A 27,280-nucleotide genomic window follows, 5' to 3' on the forward strand; every position below is an offset into this window, starting at 1 on the left:
TACAACGAGTATTTTTTATCATCGTACAAAAAACCAGACTCTTTATTTTGCTGACGTCGAAAATTTAGACAACTTCTATTATAAAGTTACCAATGAGCTGGTTAAGAAACATGACGATTTCGAGGCTAAAGGGTCGGGATGGTCTCTGTGTGGAAGTCCTCACACGTTAACTGTTTACGTGAACCAATTCTCGCCTCTTCGCGCTTCCAGCTACGTTCCTCTTCCACCGAACATTCAACACAAGAGGGCTGTGTTAAATATACAGAACAGCGATAACAAGTGTTTCCTTTGGTGTATATTGGCTGCACTGCATCCTGTTTATTGCAAAAATAATCCACAGTGGGTTGGACATTACAAACAATACGAGTCCGAGTTTGAAAGTGTAATGTCTGGCATCCAATACCCGGTGACATTGTCGGATATAACAAAGTTTGAAAATCGTGCAGGAAAACGCATCGCTATTAATGTATATTCCTTCACGTCAGATAAATATCTCGTGCATCCCGTCAGGATAAGCGATATCGACGATGACGATGCTCGTGTGATTAATCTTCTTCTAATTTCAAACGAGGATGTTCATCACTACACGCTAATTCGTTCTCTATCACGTTTGGTCAGAAGTCAAACTACCAAGTATGCAAACCACATCGAAGTTTGCCCGAGATGCCTAACCACGTTCAACGATAAAAAACAAGTCGATTATCGAAATTACACCGGACGTCAGATTGCTATCGAGAAACTTGCCGAACATAAAATTTATTGCGGTGACAACAGACCGACTCGCATGTTGATGCCGAAATCAAAAGAGGTCGAAGAATTTAGGATGCATAAGGCATCGTTGGAACATCCCGCAATCATCATTGCTGATTTTGAGTCTTTTCTCAAACCGTTGTCGTACTGCGAACCAGACCCCGAACTTTCTTCCACAACACCGTATTAGTTGCACGAAGCCCCGAGTTTCGGATATGTTGTTGTGCAACAGGATAGGATAGATGAACCGTATGTTTACCGAGGACCAGACGTAATCAAACATTTTTTTGAAAAGATGGTTGAAGAGGTTGAGACCATTGGCAGCCTCTTACGCGAATCGAAACCAATGCTTCCATTATCCAGCGATGAACTTCAAGCTCACAATAACATTGAAACGTGTCCGGTGTGCGATCAACGTTTCACCGACGAGAACCGGAAAGTATTTCACCATAATCACTTCACCGGAAACTACATCGGTGGAATCTGTAACACGTGTAATCTAAAGATCCAAAAACCTACGTTTGTCCCCATATACCTTCATAATGGCAGCGGTTACGACTTCCATCTCTTAATTCGGAATCTTGGATATGATAGACAAAAAATAAATATTCTAGCAGAGAATGAAGAAAGGTACATCAGTGTCAGCAAGCGAGTATTGATTCCGGGAACAAACGAAACTGTGGAGATGAGATTTTTAGATTCTTACAGATTTTTATCTGCCAGCCTGGACGCTCTTGCCAGCAAACTTTCGGCTGAACAATTCAAAATTACAAAAGCTAGTTTTCCCAACGTAGACATAGAAATGATTAGACGTAAAGGGATTTATCCTTACGAATATGTTAGTGATAATTCTAAATTTAACGACGACACTCTTCCACCTCAAAAATAATTTTACAGTCGATTAAGAATTGAAGATTTTTGTAATGGAGAACGTATCTCTCTTTCCTATCCAATGTTAACAGAAGCTTACGTTGATTTGAATCAGGCGACCATTTTAGTTCGGGTGCAGGAGGTAGATCTTTGAAGTAATCGTGTAGATGGTCGGGGAATTCGAGGTCCACCTCTATAAACAAGCCAAATTCACAGTCGTTGAAATTATTAATGTTAATGGAAGTGGTATCCACCCATTCGAACCCGCCGTAAGGAAGTTTTTGTATCATAGCATGTCCGTATAAATTATTTGCATCCACATAAAATATGTATTTCGATTGTTCGTTAGGATCGTATTCTTCTGTCATGTGAACGTTATTTGCTTTTGCATGTCTCTGTACGCATTGCACCATTCCACCTCGTATCCCCCTCTCGATAAAATATAACATGTCCACGTCCGGTATCAATTCGAGTTTTATTTTTGTCTGTAATAACATGGCAGACCACGCTAAGCCCGAGAGACCGTAAAAATATGCAGGATCTAATTTGTAAATATTCGCCGACGTTTTCCTGAATGCTTGAAAAACATCCGCGAGTATTGTCACGTCCAGTTTTAAGTAGGCATCGTGATAATCGCCGAGTGTCCTACATCCTAATTTGTCCGTTGCGCGTGTTCGTATTCATCGTCCGTGATTCCTTTCTCTCCGAGTCGACTGTAAAATTATTTTTGAGGTGGAAGAGTGTCGTCGTTAAATTTAGAATTATCACTAACATATTCGTAAGGATAAATCCCTTTACGTCTAATCATTTCTATGTCTACGTTGGGAAAACTAGCTTTTGTAATTTTGAATTGTTCAGCCGAAAGTTTGCTGGCAAGAGCGTCCAGGCTGGCAGATAAAAATCTGTAAGAATCTAAAAATCTCATCTCCACAGTTTCGTTTGTTCCCGGAATCAATACTCGCTTGCTGACACTGATGTACCTTTCTTCATTCTCTGCTAGAATATTTATTTTTTGTCTATCATATCCAAGATTCCGAATTAAGAGATGGAAGTCGTAACCGCTGCCATTATGAAGGTATATGGGGACAAACGTAGGTTTTTGGATCTTTAGATTACACGTGTTACAGATTCCACCGATGTAGTTTCCGGTGAAGTGATTATGGTGAAATACTTTCCGGTTCTCGTCGGTGAAACGTTGATCGCACACCGGACACGTTTCAATGTTATTGTGAGCTTGAAGTTCATCGCTGGATAATGGAAGCATTGGTTTCGATTCGCGTAAGAGGCTGCCAATGGTCTCAACCTCTTCAACCATCTTTTCAAAAAAATGTTTGATTACGTCTGGTCCTCGGTAAACATACGGTTCATCTATCCTATCCTGTTGCACAACAACATATCCGAAACTCGGGGCTTCGTGCAACTAATACGGTGTTGTGGAAGAAAGTTCGGGGTCTGGTTCGCAGTACGACAACGGTTTGAGAAAAGACTCAAAATCAGCAATGATGATTGCGGGATGTTCCAACGATGCCTTATGCATCCTAAATTCTTCGACCTCTTTTGATTTCGGCATCAACATGCGAGTCGGTCTGTTGTCACCGCAATAAATTTTATGTTCGGCAAGTTTCTCGATAGCAATCTGACGTCCGGTGTAATTTCGATAATCGACTTGTTTTTTATCGTTGAACGTGGTTAGGCATCTCGGGCAAACTTCGATGTGGTTTGCATACTTGGTAGTTTGACTTCTGACCAAACTTGATAGAGAACGAATTAGCGTGTAGTGATGAACATCCTCGTTTGAAATTAGAAGAAGATTAATCACACGAGCATCGTCATCGTCGATATCGCTTATCCTGACGGGATGCACGAGATATTTATCTGACGTGAAGGAATATACATTAATAGCGATGCGTTTTCCTGCACGATTTTCAAACTTTGTTATATCCGACAATGTCACCGGGTATTGGATGCCAGACATTACACTTTCAAACTCGGACTCGTATTGTTTGTAATGTCCAACCCACTGTGGATTATTTTTGCAATAAACAGGATGCAGTGCAGCCAATATACACCAAAGGAAACACTTGTTATCGCTGTTCTGTATATTTAACACAGCCCTCTTGTGTTGAATGTTCGGTGGAAGAGGAACGTAGCTGGAAGCGCGAAGAGGCGAGAATTGGTTCACGTAAACAGTTAACGTGTGAGGACTTCCACACAGAGACCATCCCGACCCTTTAGCCTCGAAATCGTCATGTTTCTTAACCAGCTCATTGGTAACTTTATAATAGAAGTTGTCTAAATTTTCGACGTCAGCAAAATAAAGAGTCTGGTTTTTTGTACGATGATAAAAAATACTCGTTGTACCATCGACTTTTTCGTATTCGGAAAACAGAAGAACGTATACTTTTATAGAGTTGTTTTCAAGTTTATCTTTTAAAATATTTAGTACAGATGTTTTCGTTTCATCCAAGAAACTAAGGATGTCACGGCCTGGTTCTGACTTAATTGAAAAATCCTGGAGTTGGTCGTTGAATGCAGATCTAATTGGTTTGCGTTCATTAGATAATTTAATTTGCTTGGAAGTGGAAGCTTCCGTTTCTGGATCATCGATTTTCCTTTTCGATGCTTGTCCGGTCGATGGTTTGCAAATTTTGAGGTGTTTACTTAAATTTGCAATGCTGATCATTTTCCTACATCGAGCACAAGGCTTAGAAGGTAACGAACGATTTAAACTCGAAGCTGTTTCGTTACATCTTGCCCTGTGCTTGCTAATATTAGTTTTAGATATTAATTTTTCGCAAGTAACACATTCGATCAAACTGGTGGATTCCATTATGCTTTCTCAGATCACACAAACCAAAAAATCTAGTATATTAGCGATACAATTTTCAGGTATGTTATTTTATATAGAATTTCTTGGAGTGAATACAAAAACGCACGATCAACCCAAAATTCAATGAGATTCTATTTACTAGGAATAATATGTCCTCAACTCGATACTCGAAGCTTCTGTACAACAAAAATACATATCGATCTGCATGGGTGCGGCTGTTTCGAACCTTCTACGCTTTTGGATAGCAGGTACGAAGGCAATCCGCCCGTCATCGAATTGGTGAATTCCATTTTGGCTCCTCTCACGGACGAGAAGAACATGCTTCACATGTTCATCGCGTTGTTGGAGATTGTACTCGAATCTTTCGTTTTTTCGATCTTGTATGGGCTTCACCATCTTGCGCTCTCTGCCAGCATCAACTTCGATCGTCCCCAGGGTTGGGGGACCAGCTTCTCCTGCACTTGCGAGGTGCTGAAATCATCCTCCGTCGCTCTCGGGTACGTCAACCATTTGGACGTGGGAGCCCTCCTCGAATTGTACGAAAAAAATATAGCTTACGTTTCGAATCACGAACACATCAAGCGACTCGTGCAGAAATTGACCGACACGTTCTTGATAGCCGACGAGAAGACGCGGACGGCCAGGTTGCAGAAGATCATGGCCGAAACCGTAACCAAAGAACTTTTTATCATTTCGATGGGTTGGGCCGGAATGTGTACCCCATCTTTCTAAAATTAAATGCAGATCTGCTCCTGATGTACGTGTTCAGGTTTCAAGATAAGAGAACGTGGAAAAATTATCCTTGGATAGAAGTTACACCGTTTTCAAAAATTCTGCAACTTCGAACCTGAAATCGTTCAAACGGTTGTTCCTGCGTCAACTCTCCAAGCAGTACAACAAGAAGGGTGGGAAAGACAGAGGAAACGACGACGAACCAATTTTAACTTTGCTCAGAGAATGCGTTACGACTTTTTCCGAGGCGTGCCTGAAAAAGGCCAAGATCGAAATTCCGAAAAAGCCCGCGGAGGATGTGAAAAATCGAGACACCACCACGACTCTGTTGAATTTCGCGACCACGTTCATAAAATCTATCCGGGACCAGACGTACGCGCTGGTAAAGGACCACGATCCCCCCCCCCGTTTTTTTTTCGATGAAAAGCCAGGAAGTACTCTTCCAGCTCTCCTATTGTTCACTGAACATGCCCTTCACGCAGCACACTCGATTTCAAATACCGCTACAATACCATTTTTTGCATCATGAGGAGAAAAAAAAAACATCGTAGCATTGGGGGCCCAAAACCATCGTAGGAGAGAGGTCCCGTTAGGTCGTAGCAGGGGGCCACATATTGTAGAAGATCACACATGAGAGTTTAAAAAAACATCTCGTGGCAGATTACGCTGAGAGCAAGGTCGTAGTAGATTACACTGAGGAACCTTACAGTAAGAGGAGACAGCAGACTTATAGGAAAATGTCGTAAGTCATTTCAAAAGTAGGTCAAAGGATGAGTTTGCATAAGAGCAAAATTGCAGGAGGTAAAAATAGCTAAAAAAAAATGATGCCAGAGCTTCTCTTCTGTCCATTTTTCTCTCATTGTAGGTTAGTTTAGTCCGTAAAACGGATTACGCTGAGAGCAGAAGCCTATTAGCAGGTCGTAGTAGATTACACTGAGGGACCTTACAGTAAGAGGAGACAGCTGACTTATAGGAAAATGTCGTAAGTCATTTCAAAAGTAGGTCAAAAGGCGAGTTAGCATAAGAGCAAAATTTGCAGGAGGTAAAAAATAGCTTAAAAAGTGATGCCAGAGCTTTTTCTCTCCATTTTTCTCTCATTGTAGGTTAGTTTAGTCCGTAAAACGTCGTAAAATAAAAAAGTAGGTCAAAGGGCGCAGCCAGAACGTACCATACATACTACTCTCTAAACTAGGTCAAAGCATGTAGAGGCTCTCGTGTAGTTTAGCAAAAAAGAAATGAATAGGTTAAGTTATATCACGTAAGATCGTGGCATTCGTACCAAGTATGAGTGGGAAAAAAGGGAAATTTTACTAAAACATCGCTAAACGCTAAAACATCGACAAAAAATTGTCAAAATATGTCAAAAACTGATATTCAATTGATAAAAAAAGAGGATAAAAAAGCACTCGTACCAAGTATTATTTTGAAACAATAAGTTAGCACTACTCGAAGCGAACAAGAAAAATATTACTAATTTCATTCCTTTCATTCTTTCAAACCGGCAATAACAAATACTTTCACGAGTCATCATGTAAGTAAACTGCTACATTTTCTTCGTCCTCTTGCATCTGCCCCTCCTCCCTCCCCAAGCCCTCCTACCACCTCACTAAAGTTATTGCTTGCTCGAAGGCAACGAGGTCATTGGACTGTTCTGGTACTTGGCACCCTGGATAGAAGCAAAATCTAGCAGAATGAATCGAAAACAAAGGTTTACTGGGGAAGGGAAAATTTAACCGTATTTGCGTATTGCCTTACAGAAACGGTGCACTGAAACAGCAGGGGTACAATAACTCAACCCAGGGATAAGTCTTCCCTGCCATTTGAATGCCATTTCCTTCCCTTAATCCCTTAAAGCAAGAAAGACCGCTCCCTGCAATTTGTCAGGTTCGACACAAAAGGGTCTAGTCATACAGTGACAACCACAGATTAGAAATAGGTCTCGCAGGAACATTTTATGACGGGCAGTTCAGAGAGTATTTGGGACGCAGTGCCGCCTTTGGTTTTCCGCAACCATCTCGCCAACATTTGTTGAACAAGCTTGTTGTATTGTCTCCATTCAAGCTTTGTGCTGGTCTTAGGGCCGCCTGTCAAGATGTTGCTTTCCTGAAGAAAGAAGATAGCGTTTTATTCTCATTTCTGGGCCTTCCCGATGGCGCAGTGGTACCGTCGTTCCCTTGTAATTAAGGGGTTCCGGGTTCGATACCCGGTGGAGGCACATAGTGGTTCGGATCCCACTTGAAACTGTAGGTCCAGTCCCGATTAACTTTACTGTGCACAAAGTGGACTTAAAACAACTCAATCAATCAATCAATCTTATTTCTGGCTGTGAATTTAGGCAGGGACGTAATTATAACAATAATAGGACGTTATAAAAACATTAATAATAATAATAATAATAATAATAATAATAATGACGCTTTTAACATTGAAATTATTGTCAAATTTAAATTCTAGCACATTTAGTAGTATTCCAGCGCAAACAGCACTTTAAATTATGCGAGTGATTTGTAAATCTCCTCTAGACACTAACGTGTGCAGGTTTTTTTCAGAGGGGAGGGGGAGAGACAGTATAACATATTTCATAATTAACCACTTTTAAGCTTCCTTTTGAAAGTTGTTCAAAGACAGAAATTTCGGGAGAGTTATAGCCGCATCAGCTCCCCCATGTGTACACCAGTGCCTCGAGATGTAGTAGGAAAAATAGATGCGTGCCACTTTTTTTGCGGCAATTTCGAAAATTGTGCACCTCTTAACTTGCATCCTGCATTCTCCCAAAACAACGTTGATGGTTTGTGCAAGTATCGTGCACAAAGACACTGAAGTAGGTGTTTTCACACTTTGTTTATTTCTGTCTTGAGTTCGTGTTATCAGTAGGGAGCGGGTTTATAATAGCCACAAAGCATGCTAAATAGACAGGTAAATTGGCGCCAAGAATGACAAAATGTGACAACTTCAAAAAGCACAAAAAATAGGTAGTAAATATCAACTTGTTATTACCTTTCTTTTTCAGTTTCACACCTATTTTTTTTATTCTACGTATATTATATTTTTTTAAATGTTGTGCCGCTTTTCTGTTACTTTTAGTTAATCGCAATGTTGACGATCATGAATGGCAATTAATGAAGGAAAACTCACAAATCGCCATCACAATTATGATATGTAATATGCAGAATATTATTGGCGACTCAAATCAAATGTTCTGTTTGTTGTTGTTGTTGTTTTTTAACATTCTTCATAATAAATTCATGTTTTTGCTTTATATTGCATATTTATTACAACGTCACGTTTACCACGGCGGACCTCCTCGGTGTGGTTTACCACGTTGCCTTGTAACCAAAGAGTGCCAGGTTCAAGTCCCGATGGAGACACATTGCACAATGGGTCGGAGTCAAATTTAAATTATAAATCCAGTTCCAATTAATCTATTTGAGCATAAAATGGACTTTAAACTATTTTTGATTATGACGACAATGGGATCAGTTATTGTAATAGTGAAAGAAAATAATATCTCCTTCAGGATTCAAACCTCGGACTCAGTTTTACAGAAATTGTAATCTCTAGACCAGTGGTTCCCAAAGTGTGCGTCGCGGCACCCTGGTAGGCGTACGGGGCCGCCGCGAGATGTTCCAATATTTTCACTGAAATTCAGTCATTGATATGATTGTTCCAAATACATGTTCTTATTTAGAACATTTTACATAAAAAATGTTTCTGAATTTGAAATACATGTTTATTTTTTAACTTAAGGAAAGCAACCTATGCACACTAACAGAGCGTTACAAGTGTTAGATAGGGCCTCCCCGGTGGCGTAGTGTTAGAGTCGCCACCTTGTAATAAAGGGGTCACGGGTTCGTTACCCGGTGCAGGCACATAGTGGTTCGAATCCCACTTTAAACTGTAGGTCCAGTTCCGATTAGCCTTATTGTGCATGAAATGGACTTAAAACATCAATTCAATCAATCAATCAATCAAAGCAAGTATTAGATAGGCCTACATTCTGATTTGGACGCCGTGAAAAAATCTTGAAACACTAATGGCGCGGCGAAACGAAAAAGTTTGGAAATTCCTGCTCTAGACCATAAAGATTAGCTTTGTTCCTTCGTTCGTCAGTGCTATATATATTTTTTTAAAACAATGCAAATATAGGTAAAGATTATTTCTCCGTTGTGTGAGGTATCGGTAGACCGTTAACATCTGCTAGCAATGCCAACAATGCATTAGTGTACATTGTTATTAGCTAGGCTTCCACTCTCCCCGACATACATTCTAAACAATGGCATTACTTATTTAATTTATTCCAGTGTTCGTGGCGGAGTGGTAAGCGTAAAGGGCTACGGAATCAGAGATCCCATGTTCAAACCTCCACCAGCCATTGGTGACTCATTCTGTTTGTCTATGCTCCCATCACCTTTCCATCCGTCCATCATTCATCCATCCACATCGACTTGTAAAAATTAACCTACGAGATAGTAAAAAAAGGTAAAATAGCCAAAATGAAAACCTATTGAATTCTAGCCGCCTCAGTGGCTGAGCACGTTAGGTACCGAATGACGATTTTGTCCCAAATTGATCTAAGTTCGAGTCCGTGAGTTTTTGTATTAAGTCCTCTTCATGCACAGATATGCCAATCGGGACTGGACGTACAGTTTAAAGTTGGATCCAAACCACTATGTGCGTCCACTAGATATCGAACCCAGGCCAGGACCTCTTAATTATACGGTGACGACATTACCGCTACGCGATGTCCTCGCCTGGAGAGGCAGGCGCTTTTTTTGTTACTGTCCATGCATTAATTTCTTGTATCACCGTTGCATATCTTTGACATTAGCCAGAAGTGTCAGTAAAGTAATGTAAAATCAGGAAACGAAAATCAAAGTACATCCAGTGTTCAAATTGAAATTTTTAATTTAACTCCTGACCAGGTAAAGAATTTTCCTCTTAAATATTCTCGATCATATTTTGCTATTGCTAACAATTTGACGTAATCATTTCTTTCAACTTCAAGTAAATATTACATTAATATCAGCATATAAATTGTCAGTTTCTGTACTGAATTTTACATTAAAATTAATACTGTTACTGTTGGTTTGCAAATTACAATATGTATTTGATGAGAACATATTTCCTGATTAATTTGCCTTCCTCTAAGAAAAATAATTCTGATATGAATTAAAAGTCCACTGAGACGAGATCAGTGATTACTGAACTCTTGTACATTAATTGGAAAATTTGTGTTATTTACTTTGAACCACCAGTCCGTATGTTTTAGGTACAAATCTCAAAATTTGAAAAGGGAAGCTGATATGACTTTTCTCCTCAGCATTTTTTCAATTTGAACACTCGATATACAGACATATACATATTTCATTATTTAAGTTAAACTACGAACACACACACACACACACACATATAAATTGTTTTACAAAACTGATTGGTACTCACTTTGTAATTCGCCCACAGTTCCATGCATTTTAGATGATAGGACGTTCCTCCGTTTTCCTTAATTTTTTCACATGGTTTCTTCCAGTTGCGATTCCCTACTTTCCTGAAACTTGATTCTGCATATCCTGAATCTGTGCCAAATTTACGGCATGGAAAACAAAAGCATGCGTCAAGTTCCACACTATATTCTAGCCACGGCGCAGATGCAAACCAGTATTTTTGAAATAATCGCTTTCGCTTTCCGAACGTAGTATTTGGATAGTTTTGCAAAAGTGGTTGCCTAGGATTATCTACCCCAAGATCAGTAATTATTTTCACATTAGTACATTCACTTGTTTTGCCTAACTTTGGAACGTCAGAACTTGGATCAACATCATCTTCATTGTCGTCATGTTCCACATGTTTCGAGATAGTTTTAAAATATCCAGTTTTGATAAATTTATCCATTCAAAATGGAAATGCACAACAACGCTAGAACTCTTCCCACACACGAATAAAAACGCAGTGACCGTAGCAACCCGATAGCAGACCTTGCTCGCAAACAAGAACACAAAGCTAATCTGTGGCTCTGAAGCTGAAGCAAGGAGCAATTTTAAGTCTCAGAACAATGTCAGTACTGGAGAACTCTCTCCATATGTCGCTCGACCCCCTACTGTTGACCGCTCGGCCTCGGCGGAGTCTTGATTCCATCTGTAACGGAAGGGTCATTTGCAACAAAAGGCAAAAGGTTTTCACAAACTTAGGGTAGGGCAAGGGTAATAACCTCAAAGCAGGCAGATTTTATTCCTTTGGTTATAAACTGGTAAGCAACGAAAGGGTGGAATTTTGCTGTCCTACATTTGCTTCCGAAGATTTTCTTCGGAATAGCAGGTTTGTTCCCGCTCAGTGTTTCCAACTCTGCTACAAATTTACCAGAAAATAATACGTAGTATTAATTTAGGATAATTTTTAAGAGATCAAAATTTTGTTTGCGGGGGACAGAGTTACAACTGCCGGGGCCAGAGCCCCTCCAGTCCCCCCCTAACGACGTCCCTGCCTTTATTATTTTTAAAGCCTATAATGAACATTAGTTAAAACTATCCCCTCCCCCCCCAAGACAATGGAGTTAAGAGGACACAAAGGGAAAGAGGTGATGTCAAAATGGAAGGGCGAATCTTAAACATACACTTCACACGGTATTCCAACCACTGTGTAATGTGCCTCCACCATGGATTGAGCCCTCCATTACAAAGTGACAGAGCAATAGCACTACACCATTGGGGAGACCCAACATACAATTAAGTGAAATTATTTCAATTATGTAAGCAATTATCTAGCTAAGGCAAAACATTGTCACAAATATTAGGTTAACTTCCAAAGATTTAATTTCAAGTATTCTAGATATACAAAACATACTAAATGTGCATCAACCTTTTCTAATATCTCGCTCCTATTCTATGTCATTATGGTATAGATAATTGCACAAATCTTTCCATGCACTCCACTACAGATGGATGGATGACCGTTCCACTCATTTGAACTGGAAAATCATGACAAAAAATTATGGCTGCGACTATTTTCACCAGGTGGTGAGAATAGCATGTAAGGCTATTTTCACCAGGTGCCGAGAACAGCACGTAGGGCTATTTTTGCTAGCAAAATAATTACCTGAATCATAACATTGTCTTTTATCTTATTTTATTATATACATTTTATATACATTGGCAGTATTGCTGAACGTACTGCTAAGAAGTTCTATTAAATTAAAAATGGGTGTGACTACTAGTCACCAGGTAGTGAGAATAGCAGAAAATGCTGTGAAGACCAAAAATTACATGATCAGGTGTTGGAAAGTATTTACTGAACCGAAGTAATTTTAATGCTAAAAACCCTAAACCTGACGTACCTAACCTAACAACGAAAGCATTTAGGAAGGTAATACCCCTTCGTACTTATGTGACATATTAGAAGTACCAGTCTACATCAGAACACCTTGCGGTGCATTTTCAACTCCGTGATGTGCAGAAAAGAAGTAGTTGTTTCCTGCACGAAAATAAATGCACACCAAAGTAAGCTTCACACACATCAACAACTAAAGAACACACACATCCGTGTAGCAGGCCAGGTTAGGTTGCAGAACATGCACATGCAGTTAAAAATCTGGTGAAAGTAGCTCAAAAGCTAGCCTCACCACTTGGTGAAAATAGTCACTCCGAAAAAGGCTACCAAACTCCCTTATGTGGCAGACAGAAAAAAGATTGAAATAAAATGGACAGCAAACTTCTTAAAAATTCACATAATTTTTACTGTATTGACTAGATAGAATATGTATACTTATATTTGAGCAACATCTGTAACTGGGTGTCTAACTATGTACTTTCCTCTTGATTTGACCGCTTTTGATATTCACTGAAATAAAGATTTAAAAATGTTATTTATTATGAGCTAACATAATGAAGTGCTAAAAGTGCCAATAAGTTACATTTGGTTCATCATAAAATTGAAAAGTTAGAATAGGCATATATGAGGAAGACTTGATATCCATCGGCTACCAATAATAAACACTACCGGAATCCTGTACTGGCATGGATAAAAAAACTAATTTTACACTTAACATGCACATTTTTCCTTGCAGGATAAAATATGAATCTCGTATTGATATTCCATTGGCTACCGATAATATATAGTACATTCAGTACTAAACCAACAACGTGAACACCATTTATTTTTCCTGTCATTTATATTTGGCTGCGATTATTCTCACCAGGTGCTGAAGAACAGCATATGCTTCTATTTGCACCAGCAAAAGTAATTACCTGAATCATACCATGACATTGTATTTTATCTTATTTTATTGCATCCATTGGCAGTGTTGCTGAACTTACTCCTAAGAAGTTATTTTAAATTAAAAATGGGTGCATCACCAGGTAGAGAGAATAGCATAGAGTGCTCAAGACCAGAAATTACATGATCAGGTGTTGGTAAGTATTTAGTAAGTAATAGCCCTAAACCTGACCTGCCTAACCTAACAATGAAAGCAAATTAACACCAATGTAACTTCATACAAATCAGCAATTAAAGAATACACACATCCATTTAGCAGGCCAGACCAGATTGTATTGGATTGGATTGATTTGGTGTTTTAAGTCCACTTTATGCACAGTAAGGCTAATCGGGACTGGACCTACAGTTTAAAGTGGGATCCGAACCACTTGTGCCTCCACCGGGTATCGAACCCGGGACCCCTTGATTACAAGGCAACGATGCTACCACTGCGCCATCGGGGAGGCCCTAGGCCAGATTGTAGATGATGCACATGCATAATGTCTACCAGTCAAGAAATCAACAGGTAGGACTACCAAGAAAAAGTCAAGAAATTATGCATGTCGTCAAGAATTTTTGCTATTTTTTACACTACAGTGAATTTACATTGTTATATATCTCCACTGGTCTTTACGATAAAAGTGGAAATCTAAAATTGCCTTGAGTTGTAGTTATTTTTTTTCTATTTGTTTGTTAAGTATTACAGCATAAAGGTTTGTAAAAATATTTTAAAGTAATATGGCCATTCCCCATCCAGGATGAAGTCTGAAGCATTAATAATTAAAGCAAATCTTCTAAACGAGTATGGCCGCAAAGCCTTTCCTCGGCTGGAGTCCCCTCGGTGTACATTGCGTTGCATTTGTTTCTTTCACAGCAGTAGCACCAACCCACTGGAGTTTGAGTAGCAACTTTTAAGAGCGTATTCATTAACCAGTTTATACGTTTTAGGATCTATCATAACAATTCACGGCACAGATAAATGTTTTATAACATTTAAATAATGTATTTATACATTTATTTTTTATTGCATATAGTATTTGTGAAAGAGAAGTTGGATTCACTGCCTTAAACGTACTCTTATTTACGGGGAAAATCATTCTGTAGAATGAATCTACGGTGAATAACTTGTAAGTTTTACGGGGTAATCTATGTAATCCTCGTAATGTTATAAGTCAACGTAGACCTAGTTGATGTCCCAGGAACCCTTCCTTGCACAAAAATCACACTGTGTCCACAGGATTTACGACTGAACGGTTACTAAAGTAATAGAAATGTGCATCCCCATTTCCATTAATCGTTCACTCTTAGTATATTTTGAGGTCGGCTAATTCGAACATACGACCCTAAGACAGCTACACACTGCCAAAGAACTGCAGTGTCAACAAAGTAATTACTGTATATATTTTATTTTTGGTAATGGAATATTTTTCAGATTCTTATTTATGTTTGATTTGGATTATTTTACTTCGCTTTTCTGCCACTTTTGGCTAAACGCAACGATGAGGATGAGAGATGAGCGATGAAATGATGAAATTGATGAAGGGACAGTCACAATGAACACCGAACGAACACAATGCCAAGGCGGTGTTTAAGCAAGCTGTTAACCACTCTACCACGGAGGCCGAAATCCTTTGTAGTTAGGAGAAATCGTTCCTTGACAGCGAACTAAGAACAGTTAATATGCGTCACGTCAGAGTTATAATATTTTATATTTCTAACAATCAATTGGGATTTACTCTTAACCATTTTTTTGCCTACATAAAAACTTCCACACAGTTAAGATCGTTTACACTAAGGACAATAGCGTTAAAGTTTATGTTTTAAGGAATGATTAAGCACACAATGATGACGGAAAATAATAATTCGCATGACTATAGTGATGCATTACATCCATGAAACATTAATTTTCGATCAGGAAGAAATATTGAAAAACGCAGGGACACAATGACCCATTGCTTTACTTATTTTCCCTCGCTTTTCTTCCACTTTTGAGTAATCATATAGATACGGATGAAAGGTGTGTTAAGATGAAATTTGTGGAAGGCAATCACAAACGTAGGACACAGCCCAAACTCCACAGACCATTATGCTGGCCTTGTGTCTACACGCCAGATCCTCGTTAGTCTGCAAACATTCCATGGTCACAATGACGTAAGCATTCGTAGAATAAATTTGTATATAATTCTCCCCCCCTCCTCCTCCCAAGAAACTTGAGCTAAACTATTGCGCATTCTGTGATATGTTCATTACTTCTCAGGAACCCCTCGTGGCCTTCAACTAGTTTATCCTGAAAGAAACTGCAGGTTAGGATGTTAACAGACACTTCAAGGACAATATCCAAAGAATACTGTCACATACGCAGAATGCAAAACATTTCTATTTTCTCATTTCTACTACAACCCTGGCGATAAAAAGGCAGCTGGAGCGTGGTGCTGATCGTATCACCTCCAAAATGGTCGGGCTCGAGAATATGCGGCCTTCATGGCACGTTGCTATACGCAACTTTACCTAACATTTACTACTACTAACTACTCAAGCCAGGAATTTTGGTATTTTTTATACTTTTTTATTTGCCCATTGCTAACCTGGTGCATTCCCAGCCATAACAGCAATTAGTCGATGCAATAAAAATACGCCAAACTTAAAAAGAAACAGGTGTCGGCGTGCGCGCGCGCGCGCAAAAACACACACACAGAGGGAGAGATGGCGGGGGAGGTAGGAACACAAAGTTCTTCCACAAACTGCCCAGATCATACCTGACAAGATTCCAACAGAAAGCTTTCCGGAAACAAGTTTACGTGCGCATAGGGTAGTGATGGCCTTGTCTGCAACTGCCTTCCCCCACTTTCTTATCCAATACAGGAGTAATGAAGTGTTTCCAACTACCTTCCAATCTAACTAAGAGGAAGGAGACCTTTTTCTAAAGTCCGTCAGTGTACTATCTAATGGTGAAATAATAATATGCAATACTTGAAGAAATGTATCTTCATACATAAACTTAAGATCATAATGTGCCTATTTATATTTCAGCAAATGACACTCGCCTTGCATGAATTCAAACCCTGTGAAAATCACGAGGATGGTAAGCTTGTGTTTAAGGATACTGAGACATGGATGATTAATAAGACTTGCATGGAAGTGAACTCCACCATTATCTTCGAAGAAGATATTGACAAGTCTTTCAAGGTAAGAATTTTTTAAAATTAATCAAGTCTTTTTTCTACTAAGAATCGTGAAGTATTCTCTTTCATTTCAAACTTGTGACTCTGTATGGTAAGAAAATTAATCTGAATTGAATGTGGGCAAAAACTTAACAAATGCGTAATAATTAATTAATACGGATCTTTGTGGTCAAGAGGACTAATGTGGCTTGCTAACCGAAATATGTGGTTTCTGAAAACATAGTAAAATATGAAAAAGGCTACTAAAAATATATTGGTGCTTAAAATACATATTATTAACTAACGTTTTGGCATTTTCATTTAAATACGTTACTTTTCAATTTATTCATCTTCGGTCTTAAACAAAACACCACAAACGACATATGGTGAAATGTTTCAAATTACGAAGCGTCACAAAATAGCACACACGTTGTAATTGATGTAATTGATGTTAGGATCTATGTCGGACTCTCTGGAACATTAAGTTTCAACCGAGAGATACTGTACAATAATTCTCTCACATCTTTATCGCCTCCCTCCCCGTACAGAGAAGTTCCAAGTTTCTCCTTCCAATAAAGGTACAATTTGTTAATGACCTATAATCTCTCTACAGTTCACTAAATTATCCCCTGTCTCCCCAAACGAATTTTCATAACGCGTGGTTGTTGATTTTGTTGTTATACATTTTACATATATGTCTCATTTGTTATTTATTGCACATGGTCAAATCTTATATAAAATGAATTTAATCTGTATAAAAAATGGTATCATCGTCTTCTCTTCCACATTTATGCTCAATTAAAAAATTCTCCCTTGTTGTCAGAAAAAGAGACTATTGTATCTTATACTCAATACTCTGATGATCGTTCACGGATTTTTAATTCAATGACTTTTTTTAATTCGTCGACCATCTCGTAAACTCTCGTTGCAAACTTTGTGAGGATGATTTCGGCTATTACAATACGTTTATTCCAGAATCAATCGAAAATTAAATTTGCATCCTCGAAATACGAGGGCAATTTTTTTTTCAACCTCCGATGGACCGTAAAAACAGACAAGTGTAAGTAACAAAATGAATTTATTACCAAAAGTATGTACATACCTGCCGTGAAGATTCAGGCATTTGTCATATCGTGGGTAGTGACGTCCCCTGCCTGAAATAATTGGGGGGGGGGGGGCTAAAGATTTGGAGTCAAATTTTCGAAAGGCTAACTTATACCAGCTAAAAGGTATTTCCGTAGAACTTTTCTACTGTATATTATTAACAGTGACATATTTTACAGTTAGATCATGGATAAATCACTGCATTTTATTCCATCAAACACAAAAGTACTTTTAGGTATGGATCTTTCATGTCAAGTAAAATGTAATAATTTTATTGTTGTCTCTTCCAAAGCCATTCTTGAGTGGAATAATATCACAGACTTACTAATTACAATTCATAAAAACAGTACAAAATACGTCATAAAAGCTACGTATAAACGTATAAATGTAAACATAACACTGTTTCTATGTAAAGAGTTTTAGTACTTACTTCTTGCCAAAATGAGAAAATGAACGGCATAAAGAAATACGATAAGATACGTATATTATCATGAGCAGCTACAACCTTGTTTAAATACAAAGATTTTGCAAACTCTTTCTCAAAGACAATAGATAGAGTACTCAACCTCTCGTTACCAGTTCGATTACGAAGATAGCATCTGATTTGCTGGAGAAAGCCGTTAATGGGGTATGCACATATCAATAACTCAAAGCTTGTAAAGTTCATAAAAGGCAGTTTTTAATGTTTCAACCATTGCAAGGAGGTACTGAAGGGTCTTTATTTTTAGTTCCTTTCTACCTCTTAGTGTGCCATAACTCTAATTTGTCCAAATCACAACAAAAGGGAGCGGCAAAAGATTGAAGCTTTTCGTGCTTCAGAAAAGTGGTACTAACTTAATAAAGTAGGCATGAAATAAACAACACCACTCTTGAATAGAAAATGTGTTAATGATATTATATTTTCTGCTATCATGATGAAATATCTTACGTTTTCTTGTTCAATGAGTGAAATTCAGGTCTTAAGTCTAAAAATGGGGAGGATACGAGAAATGCCGTCAACATAGGAGGTGCCACTCTCAAGGAACAAACATATTTTCACCACAAATTCACCTCCATTAGGAGACAAATATATTGACATAAAAGTAATTAATAAGGTTGCAACCCTTGTACTGAGCCTTTTGTTAAGTGAAAATTAAAATTGGATCAAAGATTGATTCTCCTACACGGATACGACTATGACGGTACTGCAGAAATTGCTTTCTAACCTTACAAATGATAATTAATTAAGATGTAGGACTAAGACTGCGAGCAATAAAATTGTCCAAGCAAGCTGCTTTTCGCACCATATTGCAATGTTTAGTTGATTAGATTTGTATTAAGGTCCACAATACGTACAGAGAGCTACATTATGGACGAGAGCTACAGTTTCTAGTGAAATCCCAACCGAACCACTTAATGAAATGTTATACCTCGACCGGGGATGGAAGCCAGGACCCCTTGATATCAGGTTTACGGCTAGACTATCGGAGCTGGGAGCCCAATTTTTATGTTAGCATTTAAGAGTTCGCCTACCAGACAAACACCAGATTTAGTATTAAGATTGGCGACTAGATTGGCCAATTACGTAGTATCAAATAAATGACCAGTGGCCACTGTTATCCACGTATATCTGCAGCTGTTCTCCCCCTATTTAATTTTACAACACATTATAAATAATGTAACCTTGCCATCTAACCGAACTAGAAAATGTATTTGAACATTGATCGAAGTTTTATAATGGAAAATGAATATCGTCCCACGAAATGACGATATGAATCTTCACGGCGATTATTTCGAAAAGTTACCACTTATGTACATAACTTTTGGTAATAAATTCATTTTGTTACTTACACTTGTCCTTTTGTTACGCTCCATCGGAGGTTGATAAGAAAATGGCCATCGTATTAACGGTCATCATCCAAGTGATCCCTTGTTTGAATACCGCTGAGAGCCGTCCATTTTCAGCCGCCCTTCAAAACCATGAGCAGCCGCAAGGGGGTAGCAGGAGGAGCTCTTGCCCACCCCCGAGATATCGGTGAAAATACAATGTACACGTAATTCGAGGGGTGCCATTCCATTATTGATAATACTGTTTTCTGCTGTTTGCAAACTGTAAGTTATAGCAATTACTGCCATGTCTCACAAAATAACGAAATAACGTTTTCACAACAGACATTAGAATTTTCTTGACTGCCGTAACTAGGGGTATGCAGGACGAAAATTTTTCGACAGGATTGGATTGTGAAGGAACATTTTTATAATCCTGTAAATCGACACTGAAAAAAATTCCTATTTCCGAAGCAGTTTCAGGACGGGAAACTTTCAAAATTTACAGACGCAATAAAAATCTTGAATTCTACACTCTTTCATCCTTTCTTGAGTGATTGTTTTTGCACTTCTTAAAAAGAAAACCTGTTAGTTTCAAGAAATTGTTGACACTTTTAGAGCAAAAAAATAACAATAATTAACCACTTTCCAACACGATCCCTTTGAATTTCTCTACTGTTCGGGATTCCATAAAATCGGAAATCATTTCCCCAAGTCGGCATACGAATTCGATAATTCACGCGCCGTCATTTTGAATTTCATTTTTTTAAAACAGTACTCCGTGATCATAGTGGTCTCAGAATTTGTCAATAGCGCCAAAGAATTTCCAATCAATTTCAATTCTATGATATTTTAAATAATAATAATATGTTTTTTTTAAAATAATTATAGTAACGAAAAATATACAAGTTCTATGACTGACTGGCAAGATATAGAGAAAATGTCGTGCTGGCGCCATTGTTCAAAACGTTACTTGTTGTAATTTAATTATAGTTCCATTCGGTTTGCATTCACCGGATGAAATCTCATCTATATGGTAAAGCAAAAAATAATACAATGGAAAGTTTCTTATTGCAAATAAAGTTTAGATGTGAATCTTATTATGTATGACTTTCTTCATTTACTTACTAGTTTCTGTGCAACATGAAGGATCAACTAAACGTCACCATCTCGTCTTCATCTTCAGTTTTCTTCTTCTAATATCACATCTTCTTCACGTCTGTCTATGTTCTCCTCTGCTTCATCTCTCCCGGTAGCATCATTTCTCTTCCTCAATTTGTGTCCTTTCCTCTTTTGTTGCCATCATTTTTTTCACCAAAGTTCTTCATTGAGTATAGCTTATGGATAATCTACCTTCGTAATCTCTATAGAGCGAAATTCTGTAGTTCAGATGCCATCTTTTTGTTACTTTTCACATCTATGGTCCACACATCAGCACAGATTTTAACACCACTTCTAAAAATAAATTATTTTCGATACTGAATGAAGTTTCACAAAGGCACCATTTGCTTTTCGAATGTGCTGTAAAACATTTTTGAAAAGTAAACTTTGGCTGTGTTTTTTACGATAATTAAGAACTTCATAATCAGAAAGTTGATCCTCTTTACAGGCTAAAGTACAAATAAAGAAATGTCCATTAGGTGACAAAAATAAGTGTGAAGACATCCCTGAAGTGGAAGTGGAAATGTGTGCATATCTGTTTGACAAAACTTCCTTTTGGGGCGCTATTCTGGAATATGCAGAAGGCCTGGACGTTGATGATTGCCCGATACCGAAGGTAAGTGCATTTGAAATACAAACGATATAACAAATATAGTAGTAGAGAATAGGGGAAATCCGTTTGATACCATAGCCTATTTTGGCCAAAATTAAGCTATATTTTCGTATCTTCTGGTGGATTTAGGTACGTTCTAGGTGTACCAAAGTGCCCAACCATGTTAGTACCCTTGTACTAAGTGATTAACAAGAGCTTAAATTTTTTAATATCCAGTTTGGGATTTCTACCCTTAGCGTCATGTGACACTGAGTTGAATAGTTGTGAGTGTACTTAACTTACGCTCCAAACAACACTACTGTCAGGTAACTAGTTTTATTTAAAAATGGTGCCAAGGTAGTTTTTTTTATTTATGAAAACTACTGACTAGTTGATTACTAGTTATTTTGAGACATCCTGCTTTGCTTATACCTAAGGGAGATTGTTAAATATAATTTGGAATATATTAAGAATAACACTACATAAAGTGTTGTCAGGAAGAGGCTCATGGAATTCACGTACAATCATGACATTAGTTCTGTCATTGACTACCACTTGTTTTCTTTTTGATGTGTTAATAACAAAGATTGTTCTGTGTGCCTTGAATTCACTAGGAGTTTAGTATACATCTATGATTCCTTCAGTTACTCTGTTGTAAGCAGTGTAAGCCTCATATAATTTAAGAAAACCATCTTGTGCTATGACCAGATTATAATTTTCACGAGAAAAAATCTCATTACGTCCATTTTTAAGATAAATATTTTTAATCTTGCAATCATCAAATTTGCTAGATTCTATTTCTTGACTGTTCTCTCTCCCAGTCTGGAACAACACAATTACAAATTCTGGCATATCATACTGTATACTACTAAATTGATTGGTGGCGTCAAATTCGTAATGTTCACCAGAGGCTGGTTTTTGGATACACTGGTAGGTGTAAAATCTAATAGGAACTTGTGGATTTTTTAGAATATTTGATTTGTATTTGAGAGAATAATTAGTTTCATATTCCACTACTGGAATCCTCAGCTCCATGGTATTGATGATACACTTGGCTGCTTCAGGTAAGGGTTTGGGTAATGTCGTACCATCAGGATTCAAAGTACTATAACGCATTAGTGCATTATTGTTATTGGCTGCCTTGAGAAAAATGACTCTCAGACCTCCTATCCATACCATGTCCTTAGTCTGAGAAGAAACCTAGCAACAGACGCATGGGAAATAGTACTGTGTGGTTTTTGTCAGAGTTTGGTTCCTTATTGAAATTTCCCTGCCTTATAATATGTTGCATCTACTTTGGAAAATTTAAGTGTGTCTATGGCAGTAGAAGTAATGCCAGGATAGTCTACTCTATCTATCACAGTACCATGTTTTCTAATTTCTACTTGAGAGAACATGTATGGTACAAAATTATCTACTAGTTTTATGTTTGCACCAGGGGGAAATGATTCTTTATTTTCATTTCTTACTACTTTAAATTTCATATACAAGCTAGCCCTGTGAGGATGCACAAAACTGTGATCACGTACACGTCAAATTCAATTTCACGATTGGGTTCATTGAGATTAGCAAATGTACGACGATTGGAAGGAGAAGATTGTAATTCATAACTTTCAATATGCTCCATGTTAATGGTTATTTTATATATTAATTTCTATGATTGGTGTTGTGGCTTCACCAGCAAAATCTACTACTTCTCCCTGTTCATTGGTTACCACCAGCCCTATGTTGTCTATACGATTCGATTGTGAGATACAGGAAAATGGATAGTTGAGGAGGGTGTGTAGATGATGGCTCCATGAACTGAGAATTTGGTTTGAAAGTTGCTATGATTCCAGTCTGTTTGTGACTACCTTTGTTTGCATCAGAATTGGTAATCATTCCTTCTACCACATTACAATGGATGTTCAAAGTCTCAAAGGCCAAGAATGTAGGAATATTGCTACCTATGTGTTTGATGGCAGGCTCAAGTTTTGTGTTGTTCTCAAAACCTAGTAGGTTACCAAACGTACCCAGATCAACTGTTTCAGTTGCAGAAACTAATTCTACTCTGTGTGTGTAACATAATTTTGTGATAGTAACACTCCTGTAGACAGATGAGCTTGTAATGTTGATAGATTATACTGACCATGAGTAATAATATTTTTTTTCATTTCCTACTGCAACCCTATTATTGTGTTTTGTGATATTGGGAATAAGATACATACTATAAAAAGCACGTAGAGCTATGGATTTAGGATAGATAATATCATTGTGTAAGCTAAGTTTTAATTCTGAAGTCTCACTGGTAAGATGAAACACTCCCATGATCCTTTATATGCCACTATGCTTTCTGAAAACTTCAATTGGTGGTTTATTTATTTGAGATAAGAAGGCCAGCATAGAAACACATAGGTGGCCACAATTTACATCCTCAAAACCCTGGATACGTTCATCACTATAATAATGATTAGAAGTATTAAGATAACTAGCTAAACCTAATGGAGGTATATCACCAAAAGGATCAAAAACAAAAGCTATGTTAGCTTGTTTGTAATAACAAATCCAGTGAGTGCTTTAATTTTTGAAACTATTCAAATTGACTACTCCACACTCTATTTTATATGGTCCCTTGATAGGTAGAGAATCTGACATGAAACCACCTCTGGAGTGTTTAATTTTCAATAACTTAATCATATTTTAAATATCATATTTGGATAATGGTTATATTTTTTAAATTTATTTTCTCAAACATTAATACCCTTGCCTTTCTTCCCCGTTGCCAGATTATGACGTTTTTGTTCTTCTAGTTCAGCTTTGTTCCTTTTTGCGTCAATTACTGTTTTTGCTATAGCTGCATTACCCCCTGCTGGACTCCCCACAGCACCTATTGGTGTTAAAATAGCTGGAATACTGAATATTTATTTATTTATTCCTTTGCTTCCTACAGAGAGAATCTCCAATTACAGGAAAGCTTACATAAATTCAAATAATAAACATATAAGAGTGTAGATTACATATAAACACATACACACACACAAGATAATAAGTGAAGTACTACAGGACATAGATCCAACCATATACACATATATTCATAGTTCAGAACATAGCCTTTATATAGTATTGAACGGCAAAAAATAATAAAAAAATTAAAAAAAATAGCATAGAATATAAAATAATTTCAGAATAAAGGAAAACAATGCACAGTACAGTAGAAAATAATGGCGAGTAGAATGGATTCACATATGTATATCTAGTCTTTTTCAAATATGAAACCACCAGTGGGTTTCATTTTTCTGGAACTCTGCAATCTCTTCAATTGAGGTGTACTAAGTGTTAATTTCATTCCATTACCCTTATTCAAACAAGATTTTTTTCTTCTCCTGTTGTTTTTTAGTGAGGAGATTGTTTAAGGATCCTAGAGATTTTAGATCTGAATAAAGTACTTGTTATACAATACCTTTAGGTTTCATCATAATTGGTATTTATATATATATTTAGGATTATAGTCCCCACACTAATTTTTGTTTTGTATTCATGACAATGGTTGTACCTAATACTACTATTTTTTCAACTAATGAAGCATATTTGCTGATTAGTCTACCAAATACTGCTTGCTCCAATTTTTGATCAGCCTTATGACAAGCACTAAGATCATTGTGAGTATTGTAGGCAATGTCATGGTCTTTTCAAGCTGTATCCAAAGGATTAATTCCTCTGTCTCCCTTTTCCAGTCTTTGTTCTAGTTTAGTCCCTGGACCACAGTATAAGGTAACCAGGTAAGTTCATTTCGAAAGGAAGTTCGTTATTAATGTCAAACACTAAACTCTGACCTTTCAAGAATTTGGGATGTAGAGAATTAATAATTTTAAAATTATTAATAATAAAAAACTACAACTGAGTTTTCAAGACAATGGTCAAGTGGCTTTATTTCTGATTTAAAGGTAGCTATGCCCAGTCCCCCTTACAGTTTCATAAGCTGCTGGTATTTGTGTTGCTCCAAACTTTTTGAAAATACATATAAGTGTCTGTTTGTAGTTCAATTTTTATATTTTCCAATGAAGAAATCTCAAAGGATTGAAACTGCTCACGCAAATCAGCAATTATACTACCATAATCTTCTTGAGTTTTGATACCCTGGATAATAGCTTGTACGTGTAGTTCTGTTCGAATACTGTTTGTTTAATTATTTAATTGTTGTTTCAGTTGTTCTACATTAGTAGTCTGAGCTTGTCTGAATTTCTCAACCTCATTTTTTAATTTTTCCTACACTCTCTTCTAAGTTTTGAAGATTGTCTATTGAGGCAAAATTAGTGTATGTTTGCAGTAAGGATTTGAGTTCAGCATCAATTTTGAGAATAGGATCCAGACAATGAGACTGAAGGCTAGCTATCTCAGATTGGAGACTAGAGTTGAGAGTTTCCTGCAATGTTCGTATATCAGTACGTAATTTCTTGACTAATATCAAGTACAAGAATTTCATCACTGTGATCATTGGGTTTTGTATGACCAAAAATATCATTAGGTATTTTGGTAATGGTTATTTATTATAGGACAAGTGATATTCAACTCCAAAAGCAAAGGTATAAGTTTGTTGTAATCTTAGGTACAAAATTAGTGTCTAAAAAATTTGAAAAAAATGAAAAATTTGAAAATATCCAAAAATGTGAAAAATTTGGAAAACAATTTTAAAAATTGAAAAAAAAATTTAAAAAACGATGGAAAAAATGATTGAAAATTTTGAAAAATTTGAGATAAATGAAAAATTTGACAAAATTTAAAAAACTCGTCCTTAGTGAAGATGTGTTGATTGAAAGGGCATAATCCAGTCACTTCAAAGCCCTTCATGGCAAGTATAACATATCCAATTCTAACATCTGGAGCATACAACATTGAAGTCATATTAATGGGGAAAGGAACATTAATTTTTGACAATGTTTTGTATAAAGTATTTCTTTTCTCTGAGTGAATTGAACATTCCAAAATAATATGATGAGGATCACCCCCTTAAATCACCACAGTCACAATTCGGAGATTTTAAAATTTGTATTTTAAATAAATGATGATATGTTCTCTCGTGACCACTTCTTAGTCTATTTATTAAAACAATTGCATTTCTTGAACCTTTACAATTATAAAACCAATTTTTTTTCCTAATGTAATCAACATACGGACGATAACTTTCACCAACACTTTCTAATGCATTATTACACCATAAGTTCCATTCTTCAAAAATGTTCTTCTTAACCCTCGGCAAAAGATCTGTGTAATGCAATGGTAACTGGATTGTTTCATTCATCTGAGCAGAGTGTTTTGCATATCTGTCTGCTTGTTCATTTCCGTAAATATTAATGTGTGATTTTACCCACACATAATGAACTACTTTTCCATTGCTAATTAAGCTATTAGTTGCACGAATACAATTGATGATATATGGTGATATTTTAAACATTTTTTTATAATTTGATTGTATTGCTTGTAAAACACTTTGCGAATCAACTAGTATTAGAAATTTCTGTTCAGGAACTGTACCAATATAAATCAAAGCTTGATATACCGCATATATTTCTGCTGTAAATATGGATGCCTCCACTGGTAACCTAAACATTTTTGATATATTTCTTTCAGTATCATAAATAGCTGCTCCTACTCCACTTTCAGTTTTAGACCCATCTGTATATATGTGATAAAATTCTTCCCAAGATTCTCTAAACTCAGCCGAATGATTATATTTCGGGAAATATATATTTTGAATTGGTTGTGTGGGAAATTCTAACGAGTATACTGGCAATGTTCTTGCTATGAGTACTTGACTACATTCATGGTGATATTTACTAAATAGTTGTACCCAAAGCATAGCTGATTTATCATTGGTTATTCCTGAATCATGCAGCTCTAAAATGTTTAATAAAACATCATTGAATGGATGCCATGGTGAATGTTGTATTTTAAATAACATTTTTATTGCGATTAACTTTATCCTCACTGAAACCGAACATTCTACTGACTCCATATATACCACTACATTAGGGGTACTGTTCATTAATCCCA

The 27,280-nt window shown here is 37.0% G+C and overlaps 1 protein-coding gene across 1 annotated transcript in view; it reads left to right on the plus strand.

Moving 5' to 3' along the window:
- The window catches only part of LOC145991109 (uncharacterized), a 44,381-nt gene that overhangs the window by 10,864 nt on the left and 6,237 nt on the right, over positions 1-27,280 (plus strand). The window contains exons 2-3 of the mRNA XM_083126864.1: positions 16,457-16,612; positions 21,107-21,274. Of these exons, the coding sequence (XP_082982990.1) occupies positions 16,457-16,612; positions 21,107-21,274 (324 nt within the window). The remainder of the gene's footprint in view (positions 1-16,456; positions 16,613-21,106; positions 21,275-27,280) is intronic.

This window comes from Lepisma saccharinum, chromosome 1 (assembly GCF_977018435.1).
Source record: "Lepisma saccharinum chromosome 1, izLepSacc3.1, whole genome shotgun sequence".
NCBI classification, from domain to species: domain Eukaryota; kingdom Metazoa; phylum Arthropoda; class Insecta; order Zygentoma; family Lepismatidae; genus Lepisma; species Lepisma saccharinum.